Consider the following 18729-nt stretch of genomic DNA (forward strand, 5'->3'; position numbering starts at 1 on the left):
CAGCAACTGAATGAAACACTATTTTAGTGTCGTACGCGTTTCGCCTTTATTTTCTGCAAGGCATCTTCAGTGGCCTGGAATATGTACATATGTTTGCTATTTAATTTACATTTTGGCCACGGTACCTATAGGCTATAACCAGTTGTGGTGGTTGGTATTTCCTATTAAGTAGTAATATTTTGAACTGTACTTACAGGTTGCGTGGACGATTCCCTACATATTACGCTCCTGTTGCATTTTTGGTGTTGTTGTTCTTCTTCTAAATGCCAATTTGCGATTTTTTTCCCACATTTCACAGCACTATGACCTTCACACTTGTTTCGATGCAATGTTTTGGTTTGTGTTGCATATTGTCAGGTGTTCGGCAATAACATTCGATCTTTGGCAATAACATCTGACAGTCGGCAACACAAACCTAAAAATTGCATCGAAACAAGTGTCAAGTTCATAGTGCTGTGAAATGTGGGAAAAACCGCAAATTGGCATTTAGAAGAAGAACAACAACACCAAAATTGCAACAGGAGCGTAATATGTAGGAAATCGTCCACGTAACCTGTAAATACAGTTCAAAACATTACTACCTAATAGGAAATACGAATACCCAGAACTGTTTATAACGTATAGGTACAGTGACCAAAATGTAAATTAAATAGCGAACATATGTAAATATTCCAGGCCACTGAATGGTTCAAATGGCTCTGAGCACTATGGGACTTAACTACTGTGGTCATCAGTCGCCTAGAACTTAGAACTACTTAACCTAACCAACCTAAGGACATCACACACATCCATGCCCGAGGCAGGATTTGAACCTGCGACCGTAGCAGTCGCGCGGTTCCAGACTGCGCGCCTAGAACCGCTAGACCACCGCGGCCGGCAGGCCACTGAAGATGCCTTGCAGAAAATAAAGGCGAAACGCATATGGCATTAAAACTGTGTTTCATTCAGTTGCTGTCAGACGGTCCATAAAGTGAAAATATCAATGTACTGTAATATTAAACGCAACTGAGGAAGACAATACTACAAAAGGTGAAGTCGTGAAATGGTATCTAACGTGGTTTCAGGCTGTGGTGGATGCAGATGGTCGTCACACTGAGCAACGTTTGTAACCTGGAATGTAAACATGGTACGCTATTAATAGATGTTACCCTCTCATGTGGAGATTAAAATGTGTTTGTGTTTACAAATGTTTCGACTAAGTTTCATTGTCCTACGGTCACTCACGTTTCATGAGGGTCCTCGCAGGCAGAAAAAGTGTACTTATAACCACCCTGTACTATGGCAACAGAACAGCTGTTCAGAAGCAGATATTTTATATTTATAAGCCGTATAAATTCTAAATAAGGTGAACATTCATAACAGGAGAACCATATGAAGCATAATATCCCAAATTATTGATTTATGGCCGATCAGTGTTGGTGCTGTGAGCAGCAGGGTATCATTAATGGTGTTTCGTAGCTGGAGTTCGGTTTAAGCATTCGGAATACTAGTACAATTCGTTAGCACTAGAGCAGGAAACAAACAAACTTACTCGAAAGAAGGCTGCAGTCGATCCCCTCTCGAACGTTCCGTACTTAATTTTGGATTGCTTCGCGAGATCTTGTACACTATTTATTGGGAAGTCCATCCTTGTGACTGTAAGGAACGCAGCAAGATTTGCAGTGTACGAAGAGATCATGATGAGAGTGAAGAACCACCAGATTCCTGCTACCATCCGCGTCGAAATAGCTCTGAAATGAGACCACAGCATACGTTACTTTCGATAGTAGGAATAATGTCAAAACATGTGCTAAATTGTCTATTAGAACACGCTCATTAAGGTCTGGCCTGCATTGTGTTAATGAATGTAATGGGTAGAGATGTTAGAAAGTTTAGCTTTACGTTGCTTAGTGGAGCCACCAAAATTTTTTTAAGTTACTTTCATTCGCAAAATCCGCATCGAGTAATTGTTAAAATTCTATTAGTTTTCATATTGGTTGCTGGTGTATATACACTGAACTGTTATCCTTTAGTGATTTTGTAGATCTACTCGAAGCTTATTTTGAATTCTTGCAGAACTTGCTTAATGAGAAAGTCAAAAGAATATTTTGTTTCCCTTATCTATACAACGTAACTCACAAATGGTTCAAATGGCTCTGAGCACTATGGGACTCAACTGCTGAGGTCATTAGTCCCCTAGAACTTAGAACTAGTTAAACCTAACTAACCTAAGGACATCACAAACATCCATGTCCGAGGCAGGATTCGAACCTGCGACCGTAGCGGTCTTGCGGTTCCAGACTGCAGCGCCTTTAACCGCACGGCCACTTCGGCCGGCCGTAACTCACCTATAAGGCGTCTGACATGGTAGTAAAGTATAAGATAGTCTGCTGCTATCTTCTTTATGAATTATTTAGGGCTACAGAATAAGAACTACTTGCAGTAATATTAGTTTACAGTAATCTGCTGTCAGTTCCTATCTGGTACAAAGGAACAAAAGAGTGACACTGGAAAAGAACAGCAAAGAACCAGAGGAAAATTATATAAAATTTATGTGAGGTGGAAGAACTGCAGCTTCACTCTAATATTAAGTGGTGTGTGTACGTCACGCTCACATGTGGCATTCCGTGACGTCCTATAGGTACGTTTGGGAAATAATTAAACTGACGCAACTCCGCTGTAACGTAGTATTCTCTGTTGGCTTCGGATCAAAACAAAATCCATAAAGAGGTAACTGACAACACTCACTTATCTCTGCTGGTCTGAACCCTGAGACTACTCGCGATCGGTGCATAACTTTACGCAGAAAAATGTGTTCATGGACATATGAGAGCTCAAAGTCGAGTACAAACTGTCAACAAAATGACCATTTTCCGGGCAACAGCAATCCTGTCTGACTATCTTGTTGCGCCACACAAATCGTTTCCTTAGTTAATCCGTTTGACGCCACTCGTCAATGACCACTATTTTGCTATCCGGATGGACGCCATAATGAATCGTATCTAAATAGCAGGTATTAAAACTCGAAACGCAAAATGCAAAGGCAACGTCTGTGGCACAAGCCCGTGACCAGGATATTGGCCTGACTAGAGGAAGAGAGCAGTCTTTCTTCGCCGTGGCGTCCGCAGTCTTATGGTCTAATGGACTGCGTTGCTGCCTCTGGATCACGGGGTCCTGGGTTCGATTCCCTGCCGGCTTGGGGTTTTTCTCTGCCCGGGGAATGGGTGTTTGTGTTGTCCTCATCATTTCATCATCATTCGTGATAGTGGCTAAACTGGACTGTGTAAAAAGAATTGGAGTGGAAAAAAAATTGGGACTTTGTACGGGCGCTGATGACCTTGCAGCTGAGCGCCCCACAAACCAAACATCATCGTCTTCGTCGTAGCACTAGGAATGGAATGGTGGCAGGACTATAGCCCCGGTCGCCTTTTACCCATGGAGAAGATCTCCGGTACTAATTTTATCGCAGACTGAATCGACCTGGGGCCTTCTTGGAAGGATTGTAATGAAGGAAAATCCCCACCTCTATTCCGGACTGAACCTGAGACTTGTAGGGCTAGAATCTAGTGCCCTATCCGCTAGACCACCACGGCTACAAAACACGAACCGAGTCTTACAATATTAAAAAACTAAACTGTGACCGTCTGTACTTTCAATTCGTTTTTGAGCTATTTAAAGCGTACATTTACAAATATTAAAACTGCCAATAGAATATCAAGAACTCCTTAGGCTTACTGTGGAGCTATATCGGATCCCTGCTGCATTATGGAGCCACAGTTGTGCCAGATAGAGTTGCTCATGGTGAGTGTATTCTCCAGCTCTTCCGATTCCGCAGAGCATGGGTGCGACGATTTCCACTCGGACGGTGTAGCTCTGCAGGAAGACAACTGGTTTACAATTTACGAAAGAACAGATACATCGCACAAATTAAACTAGATGACAAGAAGATCGAATCATTACAATCAAATAATATGTTACACATTCCCGACATATTGTCGGCGGAACCGCGACCCATGTAATACTGAAAAAATATATGTTTTAGTCTACAGTCGCAATATAATTGTTTTCCCGATTGGCTACGTACTTCGGTACGCAGTGCTGTCTTCGGGCCATTACCTGGCGCGAACTCGTAGCACTGGTTTCCCAACTAGGTTTGTCAAAATTGACACAGCTACTTGGGAAGCTAGTGTGACGACTGCGTGCCAGGGGATACCATGAAATTGGTACAGTCTACAGCCGGTAGCCAGTAGGCAAAGTAAATAAATTACGACTATAGATTGAAATATATATTTTTCAAATAATAAATGGCTCTGAGCACGATGGGACTTAACATCTGAGGTCATCAGTCCCCTAGAACTTAGAACTACTTAAAGCTAATTAACCTAAGGACATCACACACATCCATGCCCGAGACAGAATTCGAACCTGGACTGTAGCGGTCGCGCGGTTCCAGACTGAAGCGCCTAGAACCGCTCGGCCACAAGGGCCGGCTTCAAATAATATATTGATCAAATAGTGATATAATAATAACTGTAATGAGGTAGCTGAAAATTCTGCAAATGAATATGAAATGCGCTGGTAATATTTCAAACCGTTTGTGTGCTTCATTGTAAAACTGTTCGCGAAATAGTTTAAAAGCCTACATAAAACTGCTGTAATGTTAATAATGGTTTAATCAGTCAGAGTTTTTTCTTGAACTGTTATTTTACGGGCACTCAGAGCTTATCAATAAGTTTATTGTAGGCTGATTACGTGAACAAAACTAGCGTTATATACCAAAATCTAGAGAAGTGTGCAGGCAGTACGTAAATTGTTAACGGCAGAGTACGTCCCCTAAGTTAAGTCCCATAGTGCTCAGAGCCATTTGAACCATTTTTTGATAACACGGAGAGAGAAGTGGTAATAGGAGATGGACAGACAGAGAGGCGGAAGCATGAGATGGACACAGATAGGAGGGAGGAGGAGGTAGACAGAGAGAGGGGAGTGGCAAATGGACAGAGAGAAGAAGATGGACAGAGAAAGGAAAGAGGAGCAGATGGAGAGAGACAGGGACGAGGAAGAGATTGGCAGAGAGAGGCAGAAGAGGAGATGGACACAGAGTGAGCGAAAGAGGAGATGAACTTATAGAAGATTGGAATAATTAGTTCGTAACAAAACTGGGATACTCACCTAGTTATAATCAGTAAGGAAACACAAATATTAAGTGGCGGACATAGAGTAAGACGCTAATAAGAACATTAATTATTTGCAAAAAATGCCTTTTATGAGTGTCGTTTAATCTGCCTTTATTCTTGAAGGAGAAATGTACGCTGATAGATCACTTTAGGACTCACATTATCAGCTATCTAAAAGAGAAATGACACTCAACAATTAAATAAAATAAAAATGTAATTGTTCCAAGCGTGTGTTGTGTCAATTTGCAGCACTGTTGCGTTGTGTCTACACTTCATCGATGTAAACCTGCCCCTTAAAGCTGCCAATATTGCAGCCGTTTTCTTCTTCTAATGTTGCTTTATCTCTGAGTTTATTCCTGTTCGCGTTCCAATCACTCTCTTAGGTAGATTGTGCGTGCAAGTCTCAGAAACTGATTCTAGATTGTCTTACTAGACCGAAATCACAGACAGCCCCACGCCTGACATTAATTAATCTAGTCTCTGATTGGAGGATTGATTCCGCCAACGCGCCTTGCTAGTAGCGTACCCCCGTCAGCGCAACCAACCCGTGGGACTTGAGTCTGACCGAGGAGCACGTGGCAGGAATGTGCCGACCATGGTCTTCCGGCCAGCACCTTCCACCACAGTATGCCCAAGCCGGCTACGGCCGAACATTATGCACGAAAAATTTACTTAATAAAATTTTGTCGGCAATGATCCCTCTTGGGGGGTCTCCTCCCTGCACATCCTTTCCCCTTCCGAAGAAGGCTCTCTGGATGAAAATGAATGAGCTTATTCTAATTGACACTGGTAGACGTGTGAGGCGCCGCTCCTTGGGTGATCATGTCTCTGTTTGGAATTCTTTTTAACAGTTAAACATGATACGGTTCTCCAGGCGAAATAAACGACTCGACAGTTCCGATTTGTTTGCCACCATAACGTGCAGTGCCTCTTACGCGCACATATCGTGTTACAGGGCCGTTTATCTTCAGAAACGCTTAATGGTCGCTTCGTATTTCTGCTTTGAGTAGATGATTGTTAGCGATGACTACGGTGGAAGGAAATATAGTATCACAGACACAGTCCATTTGACTGTTCAGAGATGTCACTAAACCCGTCCAAAGATGTAAACAGCCATGCGTGAGCAGCGCCTATTACACGGAGGGGGTCCAACAGCCAATCATTTCCAGTCATTTCACCAGGAAGGAGGCACATGGCTCGTGTTGTCTGTAGTTCAACCATGACTAGACGGTCAGTACCGCGGTTCGATAGCGTCCGCATTGTTACTTTGTGCCAGGAAGGATTCTTAATAAGGGAAGTGCCCAGTCTTCTGAGAGTGAACCAAAGCGATGTGGTTCGGACATGGAGGAGATACAGAGAGACAGGAACTGTCGATGACATGCCTCGCTCAGACCGCCCAAGGGCTACTACTGCAGTGGATGACGCTACCTACGGATTATGGCTCGGAGAAAACCTGACAGCAACGCCACCATGTTGAATAATGCTTTTCGTGCAACCGCAGGACGTAGCGTTACGACTCAAAAAGTGCGCAATAGGTTGCATGATGCCCAAAATCACTCTCGAGATCCAAGGCGAGGTCCATATTTGCAACCTTGACACCTTTCTGCGCGGTTCAGATGGGCCCAACAGCATGCCGAATGGGCCGCTCAGGATTGTATCACGTTTGTGTGACTAGTTTGTTTGATCAGGCAATCACACGGTACAATGATTATTACCCAGTGGTGATGCTAGTTTTGTGAGAAAGAGGATGACTTATTATATCTCCCCTGTCCACGTCACCGGCTCTCAATATTATTGAGCCTTTGTGGTTTACTTTGTATAGAAGTGGGAGTGATCGCTATCCACCCTCATCATTTTTACCTGAACTTGCCACTATTTTGCACTAAGAATGGCATAAGTATTCCTTGAAAACCATACAGAACCTGTCTTTATCCATTGCGAGACGGCTCGAACCTGTTTTGAATGCCACCGTGCTTCCCACACCGTATTGGAAAATGGAAACGAAGTCCCTTTTGTTGACAGAGCGTAGGGCGACGATGCGGGAGACCCACACCGCCGTACTAGGCACTGTCCTGATGGACGTAGTTTGCCGTTACCTTCCTCCGACCGTAATGGGGATGAATGATGATAATGAATACGACACAATAACACCCAGTCATCTCGGGGCAGATGAAAATCCCTGACTGGTTTTTTCTATTTTTATCTTTTTTTTATTACAGAGGGCAGTTAACCCTCTGACCGAACACGCTGAGTTACCGTGCCAGCGATCCGTGCCAGAACACAAACCAGAAGGTCAACAGCACAGGTAATAAGGGAATCAATAAGAAGAGATTCTCCTAAACACGCAAACATTTAAGGCCGAATATCCACACGTGCAGCTACTGCGCTAGTAAACACATGATTTACTTGAGTCGGTGGCAGCCGCAATTTTTGGCGCCTCGGAAACCAGAGGCTGTCTCCAGTACACACGGCGTGGGAGGCTCCTGTCGACGGCCATTGTTCCCATTTCGCTAGCTGCTAACATCTGCAGGCGCCGATATCACAGTTTCCATATTTTTGTCCAGTACCTATACATGCGCGTCAAAGATGAACTAAGAAGAATAAACTGACAATGTAGCATAACAATTATGTTATTTCGTCGGCTGAATAAACATTAAAGCAATAAATACATTTTCTAATGAACTCAAATGTATAAAATCTTATGACGATTTCAGATGTATGCACTTTCACTTAGCAATGCCGTATTTCAAATAAGCTCGCAATTGGATCCACACACCGTTTGCTAATGTCCATGTTGGCTTTATATCGATAACCCATTTTGAGTCACTTATAACTGTGACACAGATTTTTAATCGACGTTGATGGTACCAACAGCACTCTTTTCGCGTGATAACTAAAAGTCATCACGTCATTTCTGTGAACTTCTGTAAAACAGCTCATCAGTTCTATCATGATATTACCTATGTACAGCGATGGGCACTGGGATGCTGCTGGCTCCGTCTACAGGATCGGTTATTCACATTTGTTCGTATTCCACATGTATTTGTCATAAATCATCAGCAAGCATGTAACTTGTTTTAATAAACTTTATTTCAGTCAGTGCTCACGTAAATTCCTTGATCTATGCAAGTTTGAACTTAGTTCTTTATTGATAATGGTTAATAGAGGTAGGGAGAAACTCAGTTTTTACTTCATTCGCCCTCATTTTGAATTCCTGTGTTTTCTTTAAACAGTTTGGAATGATTGCATGACGCTTCTCGCAACAAGTCTTAGTTGTAAGTTACATGTACCATTCATCATCTAAACGATTTTCTTATGGAAATAACGATGAACGTCTCAGTTTACAGGATATGTATACATGACTAATGTTATCATTAATGAACTCATTATTTATTATTTTACAGGAAAAAAGTTTTGTTGCTGCTTATTGAACTCCTTTCTGAACCACTGGCAGTTGTATTGATGGGTAATACAGGTCATTTTTTCCTTTATTGTTGTAGGAATGGACATGACTGTTCTCGAATTGTGATGGATTTTTTGTGACGAGTTTCATTAGCGAATGTTTGTATTATGACGGTGTAATTAATACTCCTTGAAAAGGTACCTACATGATGGTAGCGGGTGAATATCACATATTATTCTTACTGCTCGCTTTTGTACAATCATTACTTTTTATAAGTGTGTAGTTATTCTAGAAAATTATCCCATAAGACATTATTGAGTCAAAAGTGAACGGGTAAAAGCCTAAATAACTGGTACAGTGTGACGTACCCTCAGCCATGCACTTCACAGTAATCCGCAGAGTACAGATGTAGATGTAGAAAATGTGTCAGGAGGTTGATTGATTTGTTTCCAAGGCTAGCAATTATCGAAGAGCGAATGTAGCTTATCTTAATTGTTTGAGAAGCTCCGTAATAAGCTTATTTTATTTCAAGTTCTCATCAATGTGTACACCAAAACTTTGGAACATTCTACCCTGTTTACTATTAGCAGACCTCTTTTATTCTATTTTAGGAGACCAGGCGTACTATCTTAAATGACCTGCATATCAGTAAACTCTAACCTTCGTTTCTGAATAAATAAATTGATATCATAGGTAATACTTTTTCGCGGAAACTCTAGAAGTACGTAACAACCAGTTTCGTTGCTAGCTGCACTGACAGTGTGAAGGTACCTTCTCATATGAAATGCCCCTAAAGAAATATCTACGTTGTGAAAGTGTGCACACGAGAGTATAAATTAGTTAGCTGGAAACATTCGACATGCTCTAAATACAGTTGCGGCAAATTGTTTTATAATTTGCAACAAATGAGAAATAAGTTAATATTAATTCTTTTAACTGACTTTTCACAAAAATTAATTTAACTATCTGAATTCTTCTATTAAATCTCCTTCGATTTTGAAGCAGAAAGAAATGATTGTAATCTAATTAGACTTATTGTGTGGATCGATTATTATTATTAAGCTTACCGTGCTAGTAGAAACAGCATCACAGACACTCCGAGGAAAGCTGTAGCCATGTAGATCCAGACATCGATGGTGAACGGCTCCAGAAATGAAAACATATTTCTTTGCGGTCTCTCTGACTTTGTATACAGTATGCTGATTCCTGTTGAAAGACAATAGAATATCAACATTTTTTTCTATTATTTTTTAAAATCTTCTGCTCGATTATATTATCAGATAATTTTGCTGTACGGTAAAGTTGAACAGATTTTTTTTAACAAATTAGATGATTTCTGATTTGTAGTATTGAAACTAAATGCTGTCTTTTGATAATATCTCATTAAAGTGAACCTTATTTTTCATTCACTCATGAAATAAATTCTGCATGAAGGTAAAACATACACTGCAAGGAAGATTAGTCTATTGAATGTGTCTGTTAAGTTTCCTTCGCTTTTGAAGCAGAGAGGAATGATTACAATCTAATTACACTGATTGTGTGGTTCAATTACGATCATTAAGTTTACCGTGGTAGTAGAAACACTATGCCAGACACTCCGAGAAACGCTGAAGCCATGTAACCATACCTCTCTAGCCCCGATGTGATAATGGATTTTAAGTTATCGAGAGACGGCGAGACACTGTAATAACGTTTTATCATGCTTTGGGAGTACAGATAGAAAGAATGCACTATAAAAATATCTCTGTAGCCGAGGACGCTAGGAAACACTAATGTGCTGTGGAAAATCTCTGTTATTGACTATAAACGCTAATGTATAAAAAAAAAAAAATGGTTCAAATGGCTCTGAGCACTATGGGACTTAACTTCAAAGGTCATCAGTCTCCTAGAACTTAGAACTACTTAAACCTAACTAACCTAAGTACATCGCACACATCCATGCCCGAGGCAGGATTCGAACCTGCGACCGTAGCGGTCGCGCGGTTCTAGACTGAAGCGCCTAGAACCGCTCGGCCACCCCGGCCGGCAAATACTAACGTAGCATGTTTCAGAAACACGATTTCACGTCTACATGAATGACGACAGAAGCATGGGGTAAATTTTATCTTACTCATAAAGACATAAAAGTTTGTTTACCTTGTCGCCAATTGCAACTGCCGGTCCATGTGATTTCCCGGTAGGGTTGTCTCTGATACAGCTAGTTTTCTCGCTCGGTCTTTTGTTATCAAGGTGGCGATAATGCAGCTACAATAAGCGTTTGTGATCTCTATTTGAACAGAGTGGCGTGATTTTAGTCGAGAGTAGGACACCACACTCTTAAGGGCCCTGCACACGCAAGTACCAACTGACAGACCGACAAATTTGGACATGTGTAGGCGCTTAGGCAACCGACCAACCATCCGACAGTTGAATCCCCCCCCCCTTCCCCCCCCCCCTCTTCGCCACCCCTGCTTTACTCGGCAAACTGTGCGGTGTGTAATGCTGTCGCGCCAACCATCCGACAAAACTTCCTTTTGTTAATGCGCGCGGGCTTGAAAGCTGTTGTAGTATACATGATAGAGATCGAGGCTGACGAAACTTTAATTGCTTGGTTAGTTGATTCGGAGGAGGGGACGAAACAGCGGGGTCATCGGTTCCATCGGATTAGGGAAGGATGGGGAAGGAAGTCGGCCGTGCCCTTTCAAAGGAACCATAACAGCATTTCCCTGAAGTGATTTACGGAAATCACGAAAAACTCAAATCAGGATGAACGGACGCGGGTTTCCTCCGGCGTCCTCCAAAAATGCGGGTTCAGTGTGCTAACCACTGCGCCACCAAGCTCGGTAAACTTTAATTACAGAATTGCGAGAAATTTAAAGCCAGCGAGGAATATGGCTATAGACACGAAAGAAATGAAGCACCTGTTTCGTTTTTATACGAATTTATAATGGTTTCATGTTGGACATTCGGGAGGACGACGGTTCAATCCCGTCTCCTGCCATCCTGATTTAGGTTTTCCGTGATTTCCCCAAAATCGTTTCAGGCAAATGCCAGGATGGTTCCTTTGAAAGGGCACGGCCGATTTCCTTCCCCATCCTTCCCTAACCCGAGCTTGCGCTCCGTCTCTAATGACCTCGTTGTCGACGGGACGTTAAACACCACTAACCTAACCTAACCCATGTTGGACACAGAGAGACTAAAAGAAATCATTCGACGTTATGTATTTCGGTTTTTAGGTTTAATTCCCAACACTGCCGGAAATGAAATCTAATAACCGAAATGCAAACATATTTTATCTTAGATTTAATTTCCGATGCGTGTCGGAAGTAAAATCTGAAAAGCGAAATATAGACAGTCAACGGACTTTTACTCATAAAAAGTACTTGCTTCCTTGTTAAAAAGTGTTGAAATATCCAGCCTCTATCCAAACCCTCTCCTATGAAGAGCTGCTAAATGTTTGATTTCTTGTGTGTCTGTTGTTTATGCTGAGTGCATAATGAGTTGCTGTAGTATAAAGAGAAGTTGCAGCATTAGAAAATTGCAGCGAAATGCAGGAAGATCTGCAGCGGATAGGCACTTCGTGCACGGAATAGCAACTGGCCCTTAACATAGACAAATGCAATGTATTGCGAATACATAGAAAGAAGGATCCTTTATTGTATGATTATATGATAGCAGAACAAACACTGGTAGCAGTTACTTCTGTAAAATATCTGTGAGTATGCGTACGGCACGATTTGAAGTGGAATGATCATATAAAATTAATTGTTGGTAAGGCGGGTGCCAGGTTGAGATTCATTGGGAGAGTCCTTAGAAAATGTAGTCCATCAACAAAGGAGGTGGCTTACAAAACAATCGTTCGACCAGTACCTGAGAATTGCTCATCAGTGTGGGATCCGTACCAGGTCGGGTTGACAGAGGAGGTAGAGAAGATCCGAAGAAGAGCGACGCGTTTCGTCACAAGGTTATTTGGTAAGCGAAACAGCGTTACGGAGATGTTTAGCAAATTCAAGTGGCAGACTGCAAGAGAGGCGCTCTGCATCGCAATTAACTTGCTGTCCAGGTTTCGAGAGGGTGCGTTTCTGGATGAGGTATCGAATATATTGCTTTCCCCTACCTATACCTCCCGAGGAGATCGCGAATGTAAAATTTAAGAGATTCGAGCGCGCACGGAGGCTTTCCGGCAGTCGTTCTTCCCGCGAACCATACGCGACTGGAACAGGAAAGGGAGGTAATGGAGTGGCACGTAAAGTGCCCTCCGTCACACCCCGTTGGGTGGCTTGCGGAGTATAAATGTAGATGTAGATGTAGATAAAGTTTACACAAACATCTTTTGTTCTTTTTATTTTGCTTTACCATGATGCATTTTCTCAGGCAACTTTAAGTCACGTTGCAGGTTTCAGGAATCATTTTAGATAGTAGCTGTGGGGATACAACTGCACTGAGTTTGAACTCCTCGTAACACCTGGTAGCAGCTGGAAACCGTAGAGTAGCTAAGTCCTCCTCGCAGCTTACAGCCTATCTCATGTCTGTATTCTCCTTCGTTAAGAATGGTTGTATGATGTTCAGCTCCAAAATGCATGTTTCATTCATTTTTTGATGATTTCGAAAATCATCGGCTCCCAGCTCCTTAAGTAACAGAGCGTGGGCGAATTTCTTTCTTTGTATTAGCCGCTTCTTTGATCATAGCTTTCTCTCGGCTTTTTTTGACCTTGTTGCCTCTAAAACATCCAAAACAAACCGTAGTGTAAAACGAGTCGGAATCTCGTGGAACATAGCATCAACGGTAAAAAAAATCACAATGGGCGGCGTTATAATCGATGAGTGCAATTGATACGGACTTGTGTAGGCTGCCACGAAGTTGATCGGTCGGTCAGTCGGCCAATATGTTGGTGAGTGAGTAGGGCCCTTTACATCACAAAGCATTCGAGAACGACACCAGCAGTTTAGAGACAGTTGTGTATGTAAGAGGAAATCCCCAGGTCTACTCGCTGTGCCAGGTGAGAGATATCGGATGCATTAACTCCAGAAGTGTGGGATGAATGTGACCACCGCATGGTTGATGTGCGTCCGGGGGAGGGCGTATTGAATATTTGTGAGATATCAGTGAAAACTTTGGTCCTAAAATTGTGAAACGTACTGCAAGGTTGTATGTGCATGCATGGAAAAGGTATACCCTTGCAAAAGCAGATGGTTCTTTTGAAAAATATAAACTTTTTACTCCTATTCGTAAGTTAAAATTTGTCCCAAGTTTCTGTCTTCAATCATGTTGAAGATACAGCCTTTCTGAAATTAGACGAATGTTTAGGAAATGCCCTGAGTAACACGGTATTTACATGTCCTACACAGTAATCTAAGAGTATTGCAGCAAATCCATTGCCACCTATTTCATTATGTTCGAGGAAGTCAGGGAGGTTTCGATTGTTCGGCTCAAGAAGCCACACATCTGCAAATATCTACATGATAAATTACGGCTTAGCTACTGCTAAAGTCATGAAATTCTGTAACTGTTCAAAAGTGGACTCGAGACAATAAATTTTAGTTTGTTTCAATTTGCTGCAGAAAAGTTGCATTGTCGATTCGTTTAACGTTGAATTTATACATTTGCCACTTCTGCAACCGATAAATTGAAGGTGTATGGTGATAGTATTGTCTACATGAATCTAAGTTGATAAGAAAAGGAAATTTATGTATTTAGATTTTATACCGTGTGACGTGACAGCAAATGGTATGCCTGCTTAACTAAAATGCGTTTAAAGGTGGGTCGATACAGCTGCCAGCGTGGGAGCGATGCGGAAGGCAACAGCAGTACACATGTTGCAACACGGCAGTAATCTGTCCAGCCAACAATTACATTACATCAGCAGGCTGGACAGCGACAGCGCCACCGACATGGTTTACAATATTCCAAATTACGCGTATGCAAATTAACATCTGCCAAGCCGCGACCCAGCCCAGCAATATTAGTGGAGCCACTTACTTTATAGCTGCGTCGTAATAGGAAGAAATATGAAGCACAAAATTGACAGCACTTTTAGAAAGACTTTGCAAGACAGACTCGTACAAACCATAACGTTTAGTTGAACTCTAGTAACCGATACGAACATTAGTTTTTTATTGGCTGCTCGAATTACTGTGTTAAAAACATTTGACAATAATGGATTATAAGTGTAGCTTACAAATAATTAAAAAAAACGAGTCTGAACATTTAAGCGTACTTCGCAGTGCGTGTACAGGAACATACGTACTGGAAGCACACATTTCACGAAGCAGTGGCCTTGAACGATATCTGAAAGTGTTACCAACAAGAATATAATTAAATACAATAAAATTGATCTTCATAACGACACAATGAGAAAATTGGCATTCTTCCGTGCGCAAAGCAGTGTAACAAATGGATAAAAACCATTCATTGTCTTATTTCTACCGAGCGAGGTGCCGCTGTGGTTAGCACACTGGATTCACATTCGGGAGGACGACGTCTCAAACCCGCGTCCGGCCATCCAGATTTAGGTTTTCCGTAATTTCCCTAAATCGCTTCAGGCAAATGCCGAGATGGTTCCTTTGAAAGGGCACAGCCGATTTCCTTCCCCATCCTTCCCTAATCCGATGGGACCGATGACCTCGCTGTTTGGTCCCCTCCCCTGAATGAACCAACCAACTTTTATTTCTTTCTAGATCTGTCAAACGCCACGATCTCGAGATCCTAGTTATCGTTTCACACATGTTGTCCGTTTTTACTGCCAGCTGGAAGTGCTCACACATGATGTTCGTTTTTACTGTCAGCTGGAAACGCCATCAGCCTTTTCTTTGGTTTCCAGGCTATGGTGAACACTATATGAGTTGCCTATGGCTCTTCGTTTCCTTACAACCTATAATTTGTGAGATGATAGACAGGAGAGGCTAAAGCGCGCGAGTATGACAGACGACATGGTAGCGCGATTCCGTACACAGGTGGGCATAGTCGCTAGAAGGCAGCGTATTGCTATTAGATTATAGCATACGACACGCGAGAATCAGCAGTTGGGGGGCTGTACCGACCACGATTTAATATGCGGCTTTCAGAACGGTAGCAGCTAAATTGAAGGTTACTACGAGTGGCTTTCTCCAAGCGAGTGGCCGTTGAAATTGGTGCATGGAGGGAGGGTGCCGATATGACAGAAACACAAATGTGGCTAATTATTTCACGGCCACATGAATAAAACCAATACTAATGAACCTACGTAATTGGAAATGGCACCACTAGAAAGAGAAACGTAAGGTAAGGCTACACGTTTAGCGACCCTCTTTGTTTGGTGGAATAGTGCGTTATATAAGGATGATGAAAGTGTAGATTTACACTCTTTGACATAAAACGTGGCCGGCGGCCGCAGAGTCTAAGTTCGCGTCGGTCGGGACACTGGACAAATCACAAGGTTACGCTGATACTTCCTTAACTTCGGCTATCTACACAATTCGCAATACTGTAGGCTGCCGAAGTTACTGGAGGAAGTTTGTCTTCTGTTTTAGCTGTTGTGATACGCCCGTAGACTAGTGGTAAACAGCGCGTCGTCTGAATACAGTTTCTTGCAGTCGATACTGCTCATTGCCTAACCTTTCATAGCGTCTTTCGACTGAATGCTGAAGTCCTGAATGTAATGGTGGATCAGCTACAAGGTATTTCATTTTCTGACGTACTAGTAATAATAGTTCCGTCCAATAACATTTTTGCGACAGGTTTCTTGGTAGATTGTCTGCCTTTGAACGCCGTTTGCGTCAGACCTCCCCAGGACCTAATGTCGGCACAAGGCAGCGGCTGTCGCGACGGAGTCCTCGCCTTGTGTCGAAAGCATCAGCTACCGCTCATCGCTTTGGGGAGCATCAAATGCTTTACTGTTGTCGAGTGATGCTCCACAAAAAAGTCTGTCTTGCATTACACTTTAACTACGTTGTTTAATCCCATTATTAATACTTTATGTCTCGTTTATTTTCCATTTAGAAACGATTTTCCATGCAATTGTTTGTCAGGAATACGCACTTTTTCGTCAGGCCGCACTAAGTAATTGTGGTGTAATCAGTTTTACTGTCATTGTCTTATTTCTTACCGTAAATGTATGCGACGAACTGTGCGAAAACCTTGCAGTTCTTGCTCTATATCAATGCAGGCAAACTACACATTTTGAGATCCACATATGGATTCATGGGGAACTTAACGCTGATCGAAAGTGGTATTTAAGTTACTAAATTGCTGAATTTTGAAGCTACCCAGAGTGGAAGGAGGTTGCTTAATTCTGTGTCAGCAAACGTCTATGGGGGTCCCTAATTGCTGTTACGCAGATTTAGCACGGAGAAACTATATTCACTTCGTAATTATTCCCCCGACATTATGTCTTACGTGACGAACAAAACTCAAATTCGTGTCTTTGACGGTCAAGTCGAAGTTCTTCAGAGACTTCATCTTTTAGTTTGCAGCTCCACTTAAAACACAGGAAATAAGAACCTATTAGAGTACTGAGCTGGACTGCAATTAGACCTGAGTAATAACACCACCCGTGCACCATGTGTGGAACTACTGAGCTAACGCGACATTGTTAGGAGCTGGCCTCTCTCATCGCTATATTGGTCGCTCTGTCTCATAATGCAGCGTCAAAGAAAAGAGCAATTGTTATTTATGTGAAATACGGCATTCTTGAAGTGTTGTCTGAGTGTCTCGTCGTAGATGAGGATTGTGTAGTATAAGTAATCAAAGTGGAAAGAGCATCCCAAATAAATTTAGCGGAACAATTCATGAGCCCGTGCGGAAGTAAATGCACTGTCACAGGTTTACCAAATATTTGCAGCGATGCTGCCAAGTCTTAGCTGTGCTAGGGGCAGTTATGTAGCGAAATGCTTGTCGTGCTCGTCTTATACTGGCTCTCAGAGAAGGGATGCAAACACGTGTGGTTTTTATGCAGCGCTCTCTATGGATACTTTCTAACTTTGCCGTTGGGGCTAGTCATATCTGAGGCATCCAATTAGATTTAAAACAGAATTCCTCAATTTTGAAGTATTCCGGCGTGGAAAGGGGCTGTTAACGCTGCTGTTATTTAGTTTCAGCGCAGGTATAATAAAGCTAGTCATATTAGTTTCCTCTCATGCAGCTTTCTGCATGTGACATGCAGAACTATGTTGGTGGGGATGGAACCATGAAGAAACTCAGTTAACTAATTACTCAGTACCATGCACTAATCAGTTAATCTGAGGATTCAGAAGAGAGGAAACTGAAAATTATGTTCATTGACACAGAAAATAATCTGTAAAGGTGAGCAATGTGCCGTTCTGCACCATCATATGGTTTCACCTTCAGATCTATCATATAATACTAGTAAGTAGCCTGTTCATTGCTTTTGTAATTGTCCTTTCCTTTTTGGTCCCTAAACGATAAAGGAAGCCAAATCTATGTCACTGATGGTTCCTTCGAATCTTTCCAGCTACTTTTTTTCTGTTTTGTTGCTTGGTACTCGTAAAGCAGACCACTTTGCCGGCTCCCACGAGGTATTGGATCGAGGCTGACAGAAAGCGTATGAAGTGTATTCGAAATAGAATGTCACAAGTGGAACACGCACTTGATTACCCAGAATTGTCATGTTACTTTACGTAGCTGTGTAAATAAAAGCAAGAAGAAACTAATTTATCCGTTACTGTACATCACCAGAACAGTAGCGGAGCAAAATTCTCAAAGAAAAATTTTCATTTACAGTTATAACACTAAACCAAACAGTTGGGACAATGGTAAACCAGCTATACACTGATCAGCCAGAACATTCTGACCACCGACCTAGTATCGATATAAATCTGTCCAGGCGATAGCAGCGTCGCCTGGTGAGGAATGACAGTCAGACACACGCACGGTGCATGTAGTATCAATGAGCGTGCCGTCCGTGTGTAGAGTTGGGAAGGCGTGGGATCTGACTGAGTCTGACCGAGGGAAGATGGTAATGTCCCGGAGGCTCGGCTCGAGCATTTCGGAAACACCACGACTTGTTGGGTGTTCGAGGAGTGCTGTGGTGAGTATCCTCAACATGTGGCGAAACCAAGGTGAAACCACGTCCAGACGTTATGGCGTTGGGTACCCACCTCTCATTACAGATGTCGGCATGAGACTTCAACATTGGGCAAAGTACAAGTGTGTATCATCCACTGGTTGCAGGCCACGTATACCCCTTCATGGCGAAC

General features: G+C 42.4%; 1 protein-coding gene across 1 annotated transcript in view; it reads right to left on the minus strand.

Moving 5' to 3' along the window:
- The window catches only part of LOC124556294 (glutamate receptor ionotropic, kainate 2-like), a 414191-nt gene that overhangs the window by 110865 nt on the left and 284597 nt on the right, over positions 1 to 18729 (minus strand). Inside the window, exons 9-11 of the mRNA XM_047130270.1 lie at positions 9624 to 9762; positions 3715 to 3852; positions 1532 to 1730 (exon numbers count right to left, since the gene is read on the minus strand). Coding sequence (XP_046986226.1) covers positions 1532 to 1730; positions 3715 to 3852; positions 9624 to 9762 — 476 coding nt within the window. The remainder of the gene's footprint in view (positions 1 to 1531; positions 1731 to 3714; positions 3853 to 9623; positions 9763 to 18729) is intronic.

Source organism: Schistocerca americana, chromosome X (genome assembly GCF_021461395.2).
Source record: "Schistocerca americana isolate TAMUIC-IGC-003095 chromosome X, iqSchAmer2.1, whole genome shotgun sequence".
In the NCBI taxonomy this organism is placed as follows: Eukaryota; Metazoa; Arthropoda; class Insecta; order Orthoptera; family Acrididae; genus Schistocerca; species Schistocerca americana.